A 12,550-nucleotide genomic window follows, 5' to 3' on the forward strand; every position below is an offset into this window, starting at 1 on the left:
AATAACGAAACTATTTAATATTATAGTATTTCAATAATATTATAATATTGTATATAACCTACTATATATAAATAATGGTTCATTTAAAGCTATATATTTTATAAACACTTACAGCACAATCGGTCATTCCAATCCTGTCTTCTGCAGTTTACTAACCATTTTTTCCGTCTATCCGGATCAGCAGGGAACCTATGACAATTAATTTAGATAAATGATGAAGGCTACGTTTTAATCAACCAACCAAAAGATTATATTTATGATACATTTGTAATATATTACCATTATGAACTAAAAAGAATATTTTAGGTTATAATTATTTTTTTAAGTTTTATACTTAGACTTTTTCTATCTTCAAAATACGTACCTATGAAATTTAAAACCATTTCTTGAATGATTATTGCAGTTAGGAGCTGAACAACCAGTCATATTGTCTAATTTAATATAAAACACGATAGCACCATTCACAGAACATACCCCCTAGGGGGGATATTTTGTGGCACCATTCACAAATAAATGAGAAATGTCAAAAATTGGGCTCCACAATGGCGGACGAGTCTGCTACCTTTTATAGTGCTGTAGTAGTCATTGTAGACCACAAAATATCCCCCCTACATACCCCAGGGGGTATGTTCTGTGTTGTAGACGTCAGACACAGCTGTCAGCTGTTAGTTGTTATTGATAGGGAAAACATCGGCAAATAAACAGTTATCTCTATTAAAATAATGTGTAGACCAAAGTAATTAGAATGTAAACGGCCAGTGTGGCGATTTCATTGTCCGAATCTCTGAACATCCGAGAGCATCACTTGAAGATGGCTTCAATAAACACAACTCCATTGCTACAAGAAGTAGACTCTGAAATTGAGGACAGTGATATTCATGAAAGCTTAGCTGTACGCGACAACAAGCCGTTGTTTAAGCCAATTGAGCCTCGGGATAAGTTCTACACAGTTTTCGTCATATTTTACATCTTAGGTGTTGTCACTCTACTCCCATGGAACTTCTATGTTACAGCCAATGATGTGAGTACTTAGTAGCTCAGGCCAGTTAGGTCTTACCAACCTTGGTTTTTCTAGTACTGGATGTATAAATTCAGAGACACACGCATTCATAACAACTCCGTGACTGGAAGCCAACTCATGAATAAAACTACCCTACAAGCTGAGTTCACCTCGTATGTTACAGTTGCTTCTGCTGTTCCCAGCTTGTTGTTCTTGATAGTCAATATTACAATTAGCCAGAAGTAAGTAAAATGATACTCATTGAAGCCCGTGCTGAAGACTAAAACTTTCTCATAGGGTTCGTAAAGTTTATCGGTCAATAGATAGGATGTCGAAACACTATTTTTCCTGGGCCAACGTTGCGGGTATATTTCAGACATTTTCAGCGCTCTGAAACGGAAAACAGATGCATAGTTGCGGACGTAGTTATGTGAACAACTGCATAAAGAACGGAGTTTTTGGCCTCACGTGCCAGATATTTTGTAGAAGACTCTTGAAGTTTCCAAAGGCTTTCATCAAAAATTAACATTCACTATTGAATCAGGAAATGAAAATAAACTACCTACTATTTTTAGAAACTATAATCATTAGAGAGAACACTACACTTTTAATTGTTAAGTGTAAATCACTTCATCAATCGTAGTGTGGCACTATCCAGTCCACAGTTTCAAGATAAAAATATTGACCTGATAAGAAAGTACTTATTAAATAGCAATTACCCACTGCCCCTTGTAAGCAAAAGTCTAAATTTGTACAACAGAGAATAACTCAACAAAAACCACATTAACTTATCACTCAATCATCAAATATGCTCATTTTCTGCCTCAATGTATTGACCGATAAACCCAAGAACCTAAAAGAGTAGAAACTTTTACCTCTTGCCATCACGATCACTAATAAACCACAATATCAATTTCTTATAGAGTATCGGCCAATAAACGCATCTTAGGATCGCTTTTCGGTATGTTAACATTGATGTTGGCCACTCTTGTTTTCGTAGTAATTGACACAGATGAATGTAAGTGTTCAGAATTAGAAATTCTGAGAAATCTAATGCGGATTTCTTGCAGGGCAGTATCTATTTTTCATGATCACTTTGGTTATAATCGTCCTCTTAAACGGTAAAGTTGAGTTTTTTTTTTTAAGCTTCCTCTGCAATTACCAAATGTTTTAGTATGCAGCGCAATTCTATCGGGAAGCGTGTTTGGAATTGTCGGAAATTTTTCCCCAGTTTATATAACAGCTACCATAGGAGGACAAGCGTTGGGTGGGATTTTTGCAGCTTTGGCCGAAATAGTTTCTTTGGCAATAGGCGCTTCGTCCACTCATAGCGCTTTTGTGTATTTTATCATCGGCAACCTGACTATAGCCGGCTCGATAGCTTTGTTCGTCGTTCTCACTAAAACTCTCTTTTACAAGGTGACAACAGCTTTATTCCAATATCTCTATACACACTAAAACTGTGGATTTTAGTATCACATAGAGGACAAGTTTCTTAATATTTCGGACTTTGGAACCACTTCAAGCGCCCAACTGGTTTGCCATAAAGTGGTTTTCAGGAAAACCTGGATTTATGGCTTATCCATGTTTTTTGTCTTTGCCATTACCTTAAGCATCTATCCGGGGGTTACTGTACTTATAGAATCTGAGGGCAGGGGCAGTGGGAGCAAATGGAATGGTAATCTTGGCAAGTTTGGTAGACATAGCATAACAAACTGTGGTTTTAGACGTATTTTTCATTCCAACAATCACCTATCTGCTCTTCAGCATCGGAGATTATCTAGGTAGAATAGCAGCTGGAAGAATCCAGAAGGTGACGCCCCAATTCACGTCTAGCGCAAAACTAACCAGGTATTTTTCAGCCAAACAAGGAGAGCGTAGTGCTTCTCTTGAGTCTTGCCAGATTTGTGTTCATTCCTCTTTTCATGTTGTGCAACGCACAACCCCGATACTATTGGGGGGTAGTTTTCAACAAGGATTACCAGTACATTATCATTCTTTTCATGTGCGCAATCAGCAACGGGTATTTAGCAAATATTGCAGCAATTTTAGCCCCAAGGTGAGACTACTTTGACGCATATACCTTGTTGTATCCGCTCGGCAATAATAGATTTTCTTCCAGAAAAGTCGATGACTTTGAAAAAGAAGCTGCGTCGTTAATGACTACAGTTTTTATGGGCGTAGGACTCGCTTTCGGGTCCATTATCAGCTTAGTGATGGTTAAGTTACTATAATTGGAAAACATACATATCGAGAATAATCCACACTTTTAAACTTTACAAAGCTTCTTGACCTGATTGAGTTGACTAATAAAATAGTTTTATTTAATTTAAACGCATTGAATGTGATACCTTCTGTAGCCACCGGTAAATTGGTCCATTTGGGAAAAGGTTGTATTAATTATATGAAAAAATCGGCCTTGAGGCTCTCTTATTTGTATAGTAGCTGGAGACGACTTTTTATTTATGTATATTTATTTGATACTGTTAGGCACAGATTTAATAAAGAATCTCAAAAATTATCTAAATCGGACTTAGATAAGCTCTCTAAAAAATCCTATTTCAGCAACACAAAACTTAAAAACGCAGAGCATCAAAACTTGATTAAAGCCTTGCAAGTGTGCATCTTATTCTGATGGGAAACTGAAACTATTTGAAAATATCTTTGTTTTTAGTGAGCCTCAAAATGGTAGTTTTGGCTTCTGCTTCTGTGGACAAATCGTTAACTTTTCAAAATGTATAGTTCTGTTCTTCAGAGGACCTTGATTTGGAAATTCGAGCCTGAGCCCTGCCTAAAATCGGCCTTTTTCAGTTTCAATTGAAGCTGCAAACAAGTTTTTAGCTTGTATTGAAAGTACAACTGAAAAAATCCTTTGGATCATTTGCGTTCTGTTTACCACTGAACTTTGAACGTTTCTGCAATCTGTGAGTTGATTAATTATTTTGAAATTTTGACGATTTTTTATAGACAGACAAGCCTGAAAATGGCACGTTTTTGCCTACTTCTGTTCAGAAATTATGTTGTTGATGGAACTTTTTACACAGTTTATAAACGAACCTTTCTGTTTCTGCGAGCCGACTGTAACTTTCTGTAGTCTGTTTTGGATGCTTAAATCTATGGAAATTGTGACGATTTATTGCCGGGGATTGTGGGAAATTGTTCATTTTTGAAACTCTAGTTTATGGATTTTCCGTTTACAAGCAAGCCTTGACTTTATAATTTTCTGCAGGCTGTTTCAGGCACTTAAATCCATTGCTCATTTGTTTCATAAGAAGTCCTGAGTCGAGTCTTAAAATAGCACGCTCCTACCTACTTCTGTTCAGAAATTGTGCATTTTTGATATTATCTTCTTTAGAACTCTCGTTTATAAACAAACCATGACTTCGTAATTGCCTGTAGTTTGTTTCCAGTGCTTAAATTGATTAAAATTGTGACGATTTGTTGTTTATGTGGTACTAAGTCGACCCTGAAAGCTAAACTGAACTTTAGGATTTCTGTTCCTTCAGCTGTTTTCGCGTTGGAAATATCTGCAGCTGGTTTATATTAATTAATGCTATTTCAAATATTTGCAGGTCCCGGTTTTAGCCGGAAGTAGACTTCAGGTCGCTTATATTAAGTACAAAACCCTGTATATTACAAGTTTAATTTCTCCCAAAGATTCTGAATACCTTTTATGTATAACGTTTTTTGCAAATATCCATTTAGAAGTTGTTTGCTCGTTTATTATTAAATTTAAATTTGTCCACAAGGTGTCTAGAAAATTCAGTTACAAAATTTTACATCTAGTTGATGTAAAATAGAAACAAAGTAGAATGATTGGCGTTTTTGGGCAAAATCTATAACAATTGACTCACTTAAAATTTACAGAGCAGCAATGAAAATGGTCATTTGCTTTAATCATTTCCCATACTTGAGCATTGAATTGAAAGAAGTTTTGCAGGTTGTAGAGGAAACTTACTGACAAAGTAAAAACTAGTTAAAAGGTATAAAACTGAGGTTTCTCGAAATCGAAAATTTTAATCGCATTAATTTAAGCTCTGGTTGTGGATTTTGATGGTTTTACATATTTCTCATTTCCTTCTAGTTTCAATAAAAAYAACTCTAGAACTTTACCAAAATAAATATMAATTTCASAATATTTTCMATTGTCTGGTAAACCTTAAAGGAAACTATAATAGAGCAAACTCGACCAAGACTGAATTTTTTGTTAATATTAATTAGGAACAGTAAATGCAACTTTTCCGCCASATTGAGACGCAAATTACTGGTGCTACTGTTATTAATTYGCATTTCTTAATAACTGCCAGAATTGTAAATTCAATAAATCAGTATTCTATGTAATTCGCCAAAGAACATATCAACAGCCAATGCTGCTTAATGGAAATATACATATTTTAGAACAATGGATGCATGACTTTGATTTAAAACCCAACTGTAATAAAACCTTCAGGTCTTTGGACGACTAAGACCAGCAGACAAGCAAACCAATCCTAAATATATCCTGCTTTGTTTTAAATAAAAACTTCCGATTTGTGATATGTTATATTTGACTTGTCTACTCTAGAGCAGTATGTATTGTAATCACAAAAGTACCTCCATAACAATAATCGTTTAAATAAATTCCATTATTTTATTATTCAATTAAAATTATATATACAATAATTAATAAAAACAAGCGTTCCATAATATAATCTACAGGGCCTTGAAAGTATAACGTGCCTAGAGCCACATTAAATGAACGCTGCCGGCCGATGTCGAGGTCCAGCAGAGAAAAACTAAACATAATAAAATATCCTTTCACAAATAAAATCAATAATTTAATTAAACACACTTTACAGAGTTTTCATTTTTACATTTTCCGCGATAAAAATGATTTTATTAGTGCACAGAATTAAGATTCTTACTAAGTTACTTAAAGATGGCCAGTTGCTAAAATATACTTCCATGCAGAGAAATATCCAAGCTGTTGCAAGACTGGAGATTGGGTTAGATCACAAAAATATATTTTAGCAAAAAAATCATCTCGCCTTCAATACGTCGTGAGGTGTTTGTGTACCGAACTTTATTTGTTTTTCAATAATTCGTAAACACTTTTAATGCATTGCACTTTACTATAGCTAAATATAGAGATTTGTCACTCGATTTCATTTAATTCTCTAAAGCAAAAAGCTATAAAAGTTAGGTAGTAATATAGTACCTATGAGTCGTCAGATTTATTTACTCATTAAATTGGACAAACTGGGCAGTGGTTTTTGTGACATTTAAAACGACTACGTTAAATTATCACAAAAATTCAGCCAAACAAAAGCTGCCTCTAATGGAAGGTGGTAAATCTGTCCAATGGAGGGAATGGAATCGATCCGTCCATTCAACATTGAGCCACTTCAAACAACTTTATCTCAGATCACATCGTACTGTATACCGTTCACACACCTTCTTTAGTGCCACACTTAAAATTAGTTTGACCGCTCCAACTTGTATTATTATCATTAATATTATTATTAATATAGGTACGCTAACACTATCTAGATATACATTTTCTAAGGGTGCGACAGAGCATTTGGAAATATAATGTGTATTTTTTCTTAATTAGAAAATGTTGAAGCTATAGGCCTGCATATTGTCATTGTCTATGTCTAATTACCGGAAAAACCATTTCATCCACACATTTCTCTGTTAGTTGATGCCTTAAAGGTAGAGATAAAGCACAAAGATTCCAAGCATGAGATCTATTCGAAAACAAACTGCATGAAATCAATTCAAAGCATTACTGATAGTTTGACGAAACATGAGCCTACGGAAAATGTACATCTAGGTTGCTTTCGGTTGCGAATCAACCGCCTAAACATAAAATCTAGTAAAAAATCAAGAGTTAAAATGTAATAACACCAAAAATTAAATTATGTGTAAAACTTTTTTAATTAATAACATACAACAATTAATGAGAGTTGATGACTAAACATTGGGAGGGTTTCGAAGAAACCAATACACTTCTTTGGCCGCACGCAAAAGCTGTGAATAGAACAAAAAATCGAAATATTTCCGAATAAAAGAACACAAAGATTCCAAACTGGTTGTATTGGATTTTCCGGAAACCTCACAGTAGCTAAATAGGTAAATTTCTATACATTTCTCCCTCGTTTCTACGTTCTCTAGTACGTGGGTAGCTAACAATAATTTCTAAAGGCCAAAGCTGGTTCTTCATGCGTTTACAGTTCAAAAGCGATTTTATACAAGTAAACAGAAACAGCCAATTTTGATCTACATCGATTGAGATCCTCGTTTCAGATTAAAATAGACATGAACAGTTATAAAAAGAAATTGAAGGTAATTGTCAAATTCTCAAATGAAAAAAAAAAGCAACAACTAAGCAATCATTTTGCTTAGCCTTCACTATTTTTCTTAAGCTTGAAGAGACGTTTTTCACCTACCAGTACCGTTCATAAAACACATTATTTTTGCCTAAAGCCGTCATCTCCTTTGGTTTGCATTAAAGTGAATTATTATTTCCATTCTCAAGAGTCTGATACTCAAAACTACATCTGACCCCTTGCTAGGATATTTTATCTATGTCCAAAAATCAACCAAACAGCATGACGCCTCTTGAACCAAAGAAAGTGATTGAAATCTAGATTTTATTAGTCACATCGTATAGAGTGTGTTTAAAAATTTCAAGTTTAACATGGAATATAATAGGGCAACAGCAAAACGATTTTGAAATTTAGGAATTAACAATACCCCAATTTTAAGCGGACCAATACCAATAATAATCAACCCAATCAATAAAAGATGATTACTGAGAGTGCAACATTCTGTATATTGCGGCAAGTCCCAGAAGCAGCAGTAATACAGTAAAAAAAAGCAGATTTGGAACGATTTTTTAAAATTGTACGTATTTTTTGAGTAGGTAAATTGACCGAGGTATAGAACACAATGCTATTAGCGTCAAAGTAATAAAGTTAATGTCGTAGACGACCCTTACAAAAACGGAATGAAAATCCCAATTATTAAAAAGTTTGAAGTGATCTCATGAAATCCCAAGACAAAACTGACTTCTCCGACTGCTAGTGAACGTTAACTCTAGTTCCCATATCGAAAATGACATCCCTATTAACGACGAATTTCTGTGTGAATGATGAATGAATTGATATAGATTTTATCAAACTATTGCTGCGCAAAAAATAGCTGGACTATTTGGGCATTGATTAAAGTATCGTAGGCGTGATAATTAGCAAATTGGTGAAAATTGTTATTCATTGAAGAAATAAGAGCGCAAAAGTACCGCAATAAAAACCAGCCCCGGACACTTAAAATTATTATATTCATGGGTTCAATCCCGTACTACAGGCATAAAGAAAAGAAGACATAAATAAAATCAGAATGTGTTATTTTTTCGTGTTAAAATTGGGTAATTAAAAATATCAACTATGAAATAACATTTTACCAAGTTTGCTTTTCTTGTAGTAAATGTCGCGCGAACAACACACCTATTATACATACAAATTAATAATTATAATTGATAAGGATTTAGTAGAGAAAAAAAGTGAGAATATTTACACAGAAATTTGAACGGGCGCCAAACGCCCTTGTAGCCATTGGTGTTGCTTAAGAGGGAGCTTAAAAATGCCATCTAACAGTTTTATTGAATAAAGTTGGCTATCAAGGGGCCGGGCGCAAATCGCATGGTTTTGACCCTGGTAGCGTCGTCCGCAGAAAAATCGTACAGTTGTATTCAGCAATAAAGAGTGCGCGCACCCTGATTTTCCAACATGAATCGTCAAATTGCGTATCCACTAGCACTAATTGAAGACAAAACGAAGCATTGTGAAGCAGTGCCTCAGCCACTAGTCGATAGTCTCACACTGTCCTGTACACAAATACCAGCGCACGCAAGAAAAACGGTACCCAATCCGCCTAGCGCGGAGGATACAAACGCCCCAACTACTGCTAAGCTCCTCCTGATCATCGCTAAAGATACAAGCCCTGAATTTTAGGCAACGGCGGAACCAGAAGCATTTGTCAGGGCCGGATTGTCCGCAGCATGATCCAACGTGGCTCCAGCCCCTGAAGCGCTACTGTCCTGCGTTGGCCCACCTTCTGCTTGGTTTTGGTTTGATTGCATACCGCGTGGGATTAGAATGTTATTCAACGAGGATTGTATACTTAGTTCTATAAAGAAAAAAACCCTCATCAACCTCTTCACTTCTCCTTTGGCATGCATTCTAAGTAACAAGACTTACCATGATCTGTAAAATTGAAGAGGGGCGGCAACTCGTTACCACTCGGCAAGCGGGTACCTGGTTCTCGCAGTTCATTGAAAAAAGGGTGCGCACAGGCCTCCAATGGAGTAATACGAACTGACGGGGTGTATTCCAGTAGGCGAGCCACCAGCTCAATGGCTTCAGGAGGAGTGCGAGCACGAAACACCTGCGAAAAACAGGTACTTTCGGTCAAAACTGTACTGGAAACCAGTTGGTGATGATGATCGGATGTACTTTTATTAGTATGTTCGATGAAAACCAACAAAAAAGCTGTAGTATGCTCCACTCCGACGACAGCGGATATAGATTATTAGTATATGGACAAGTCACTAGTAGAGAACAGATATATCGATGTTCTGCCATTAAACAATCTGCCGCGTTTTGAAGCAACATTCAGAGGTTTCATAACAGTATTTTGCCGAACCACACTTTGACTTGCAAAAAACCAAAACACTTAAAACGCGCCCGAAATGATGCAATTTTTGAAGATTAAAATTCTCCTTGTTCGAGCCTTTGATGTTGCCCAACATTTTGTTGGTTTGCCTTAAATTCAACATGATTTCTAAGTTTCATGTTTCTTTAAACCCAAAGGAACATTATAATAAACCTCAAAAAAACCGACGAAAAGCTGGAGGCTTCAGGATTGAGAAGATCAGTTGGTTGCGATTGAAGCTCCAAATTTAACACGTTTGTAGCAAAAAAATCGAAATTTAAACAAATAGACGGTGCTTAACTTCACCATTTCGTCGGAAAAAGGCTCTTCATATATGTGGCATCTCTTAGAGGCTGGCTTAGCTCTGGCTACTTAATGTAAAGAAAACCTTTCAAATGTTTAAAAGTTTGTCGAGTTCGAAAAATAGTGGGAGTGAAGTATCTTAACAGAATAAAAGAGGAAATGCGTTAAAATTACTTATGCGATTAAATGATTAAATTTGAGGAACCATGAGACTGCCTCTGTAAGCGCTATAAATGTTTCCATGCAGTGTCTGAAACTACATGTAAAGAGATTATTCGGAAGTTTAACGACCTAAACTCGGCTAATGAACAAAATCTTTACCAATGCGGTCTAACGTCAGTTTTTCCATAGGATTCGATTTTACGACGATAAAACTAAAATAAGTTTCAGTATGTAGTCATGCATGGTATACGGATAGCAAATTAGAACTGCTCAAAGGACATATAACAGAAAAAGGTGCAGCACCCGTTGTTAAAAGAAGAAAACGCTCTATTCATCCTCACAATCTTTCAGAGGACCAAAAAAGAATAGTGAATCACGTCAAATCTTTTCCGGACGACGGAAGTTTCCAAATATTAGAGTATGTTACGAATCTTATGGGACCATTTCTATCACAGAATTATACCATAACTCGCGGTTTTCCTAGATCAGACATTTGTAGTCGGAACATATTGCAAAAATTCAAGGTCTGGAAGAGAAAAATTTTAATTTAACGACAGGAATCTAAATCTTTTGAACTCTGAAATGAACCCGTATTTCAAAATTTTCAGCACATAATCCCAAAAACTCCGGCCTTGATCATTTTAGGTGTTTCGTTTTTGCAAGCCAAGACCGAATTCAAATATCTTCCTCAGTCCATCACTTCGGCAGACAACAAATGTTCATATTAATGATCAGAACGTAATCGAAACGCGACTCATGCAAGTCCATCACAGCGTATTATTGTATGTGTTTGGGTGTGATAAAGAAAATAGAGAAAAGCGCGCCCACACTCACGTAGTGACTTACTCGAATGCGCTGATGTTCGGTAGAGCACCGCGGCATTGACATTCTACTCAGCATGTGCTGTAAAATGATAAATAGACGCGATTTCACACCTTTTTTGTTAGTTCGCCTTCATTGCTATCGAATTCAACTGCTAAACCGATCAAATCTCGATCGGTTTACGTCCGAAAACAATTACCTGCTGCCAGGGATGAGATTTTATTTGTGGGAACTTGAACTCAGTATAGTTGGGATTCATCTCTTTGATTTGGTCCTTAGTCGGTGTGCCTAAAACTTTGATAATTTCAACCAGTTGATCCACACCTGAATCACCGGGGAAAATTGGCTGGCCTAAAAGCAATTCAGCTAAAACACATCCTGCCGACCACACATCAATTCTAGTTGTGTAGTCGATTGCTCCAAATATCAATTCAGGGGCCCTGGAAATAATACGTTTATTAACATCCCTTCTGAGTCAATTAGTCCGCACTGTTTCCCTACCTGTAATATCGGCTACAAATATAAGAAACATTCAGTTCTCCTTTCACCAGATGTTTAGCGCTGCCAAAATCGCAAAGCTTAAGAATGCCCGTTTCTGGATCCAGCAACAAATTCTGAGGCTTTATGTCCCTGTGACAGATCCCCATTGAGTGGATATAAGCCAGAGATCTGAACAGTTGATACATGTATAACTGAAACAAAACACCCCGATTAAACTACAAAACCCTCATAATTGAGTAAACATCATATGCGCAATTCAGTTTTCTTTACTTTACACGATCACAAGCTCTTTCATTAAATTCGACTCATGTTTATTCAATTAATTCAATGTATATGGAAGTCTGCCAAACAAGCTCTGATAGGTTCCAAACCATAATTAGATTTCCTTAACTGTTTAGATAGGAATCTCTTCAGCTCTAATAAGTATTTATATATTTTTGGTGCCTGTTCAGTATGCGTATATTCATTCGTCCAGTTAAATTCAGCCGAATCTCAATGAATCATCATCTGAGCAATTGATATTTTTATGATTTTAATAATGTTTTCTMCATATTTGGCCAGAACTTGGAAATGTGTTAAGGAAACGTGGTTTTTTATTTCAAAAAATATCGAACAGCTAGTAAAAGTTACACACAAAGTAAACGAAAGCTGGGATTATCGATTCAACTAGGGTTTTTGCTCTGATCGGAACGGAAAAACTCCCCTGGAACGCCCCGTTATCGAAAACATCGATAATATTATTTCAAACGGCTGTCTTCTTATCGATTAAAATTACGAAAACACGAGTTTCACGTTGCGCTTAGAAACTAACACTTTACACTATTTTTATAAGTTGAGAAGCATTTGGATTTGTATGAATATCGTAAAAAAACAATTTACGTTGCAAAATGGGTTTGCGTGAGGTGCTGATGCAATGAATCAACAAAACGGTATTACACGATTCAAAAAAGATTGCAATTGTGAGATAATATCCACCAAAATCAGAGCCAGAAGCATTCAAGGAAGTTTTCATTCTAATAATCAGATATTAATAAAAACAGTGTATTTATTATTGTTAATTATATAATA

General features: G+C 35.9%; 2 protein-coding genes across 9 annotated transcripts in view; one reads left to right on the forward strand and one right to left on the reverse strand.

Moving 5' to 3' along the window:
• Window positions 1-491: 491 nt before the first annotated feature.
• Window positions 492-5,407, forward strand: LOC109533392 (equilibrative nucleoside transporter 3). Its single transcript, XM_048661073.1, has 9 exons — window positions 492-1,021; window positions 1,076-1,242; window positions 1,924-2,018; window positions 2,071-2,121; window positions 2,175-2,419; window positions 2,474-2,678; window positions 2,728-2,813; window positions 2,863-3,059; window positions 3,123-5,407. The coding sequence occupies exons 1-9, from the start codon at window positions 812-814 to the stop codon at window positions 3,232-3,234; spliced, it is 1,368 nt and encodes a 455-aa protein (XP_048517030.1). The 5' UTR covers window positions 492-811; the 3' UTR covers window positions 3,235-5,407.
• Window positions 5,408-5,529: 122 nt separating this feature from the next.
• LOC109543135 (protein kinase shaggy) overlaps window positions 5,530-12,550 on the reverse strand; it is a 28,991-nt gene continuing 21,970 nt past the window's right edge. For all 8 annotated transcript variants that reach the window (XM_048661069.1, XM_048661068.1, XM_048661072.1 and 5 more), the window contains 4 exons: window positions 11,483-11,673; window positions 11,181-11,421; window positions 9,241-9,427; window positions 5,530-9,169 (listed from right to left, as the gene is read on the reverse strand). In XM_048661069.1, coding sequence (XP_048517026.1) covers window positions 8,991-9,169; window positions 9,241-9,427; window positions 11,181-11,421; window positions 11,483-11,673 — 798 coding nt within the window. In that variant the 3' untranslated portion in view covers window positions 5,530-8,990. The remainder of the gene's footprint in view (window positions 9,170-9,240; window positions 9,428-11,180; window positions 11,422-11,482; window positions 11,674-12,550) is intronic.

This window comes from Dendroctonus ponderosae, unplaced genomic scaffold (genome assembly GCF_020466585.1).
Source record: "Dendroctonus ponderosae isolate FM_Combo_2020 unplaced genomic scaffold, Dpon_F_20191213v2 Dpon_F_20191213_1, whole genome shotgun sequence".
Classification (NCBI taxonomy): domain Eukaryota; kingdom Metazoa; phylum Arthropoda; class Insecta; order Coleoptera; family Curculionidae; genus Dendroctonus; species Dendroctonus ponderosae.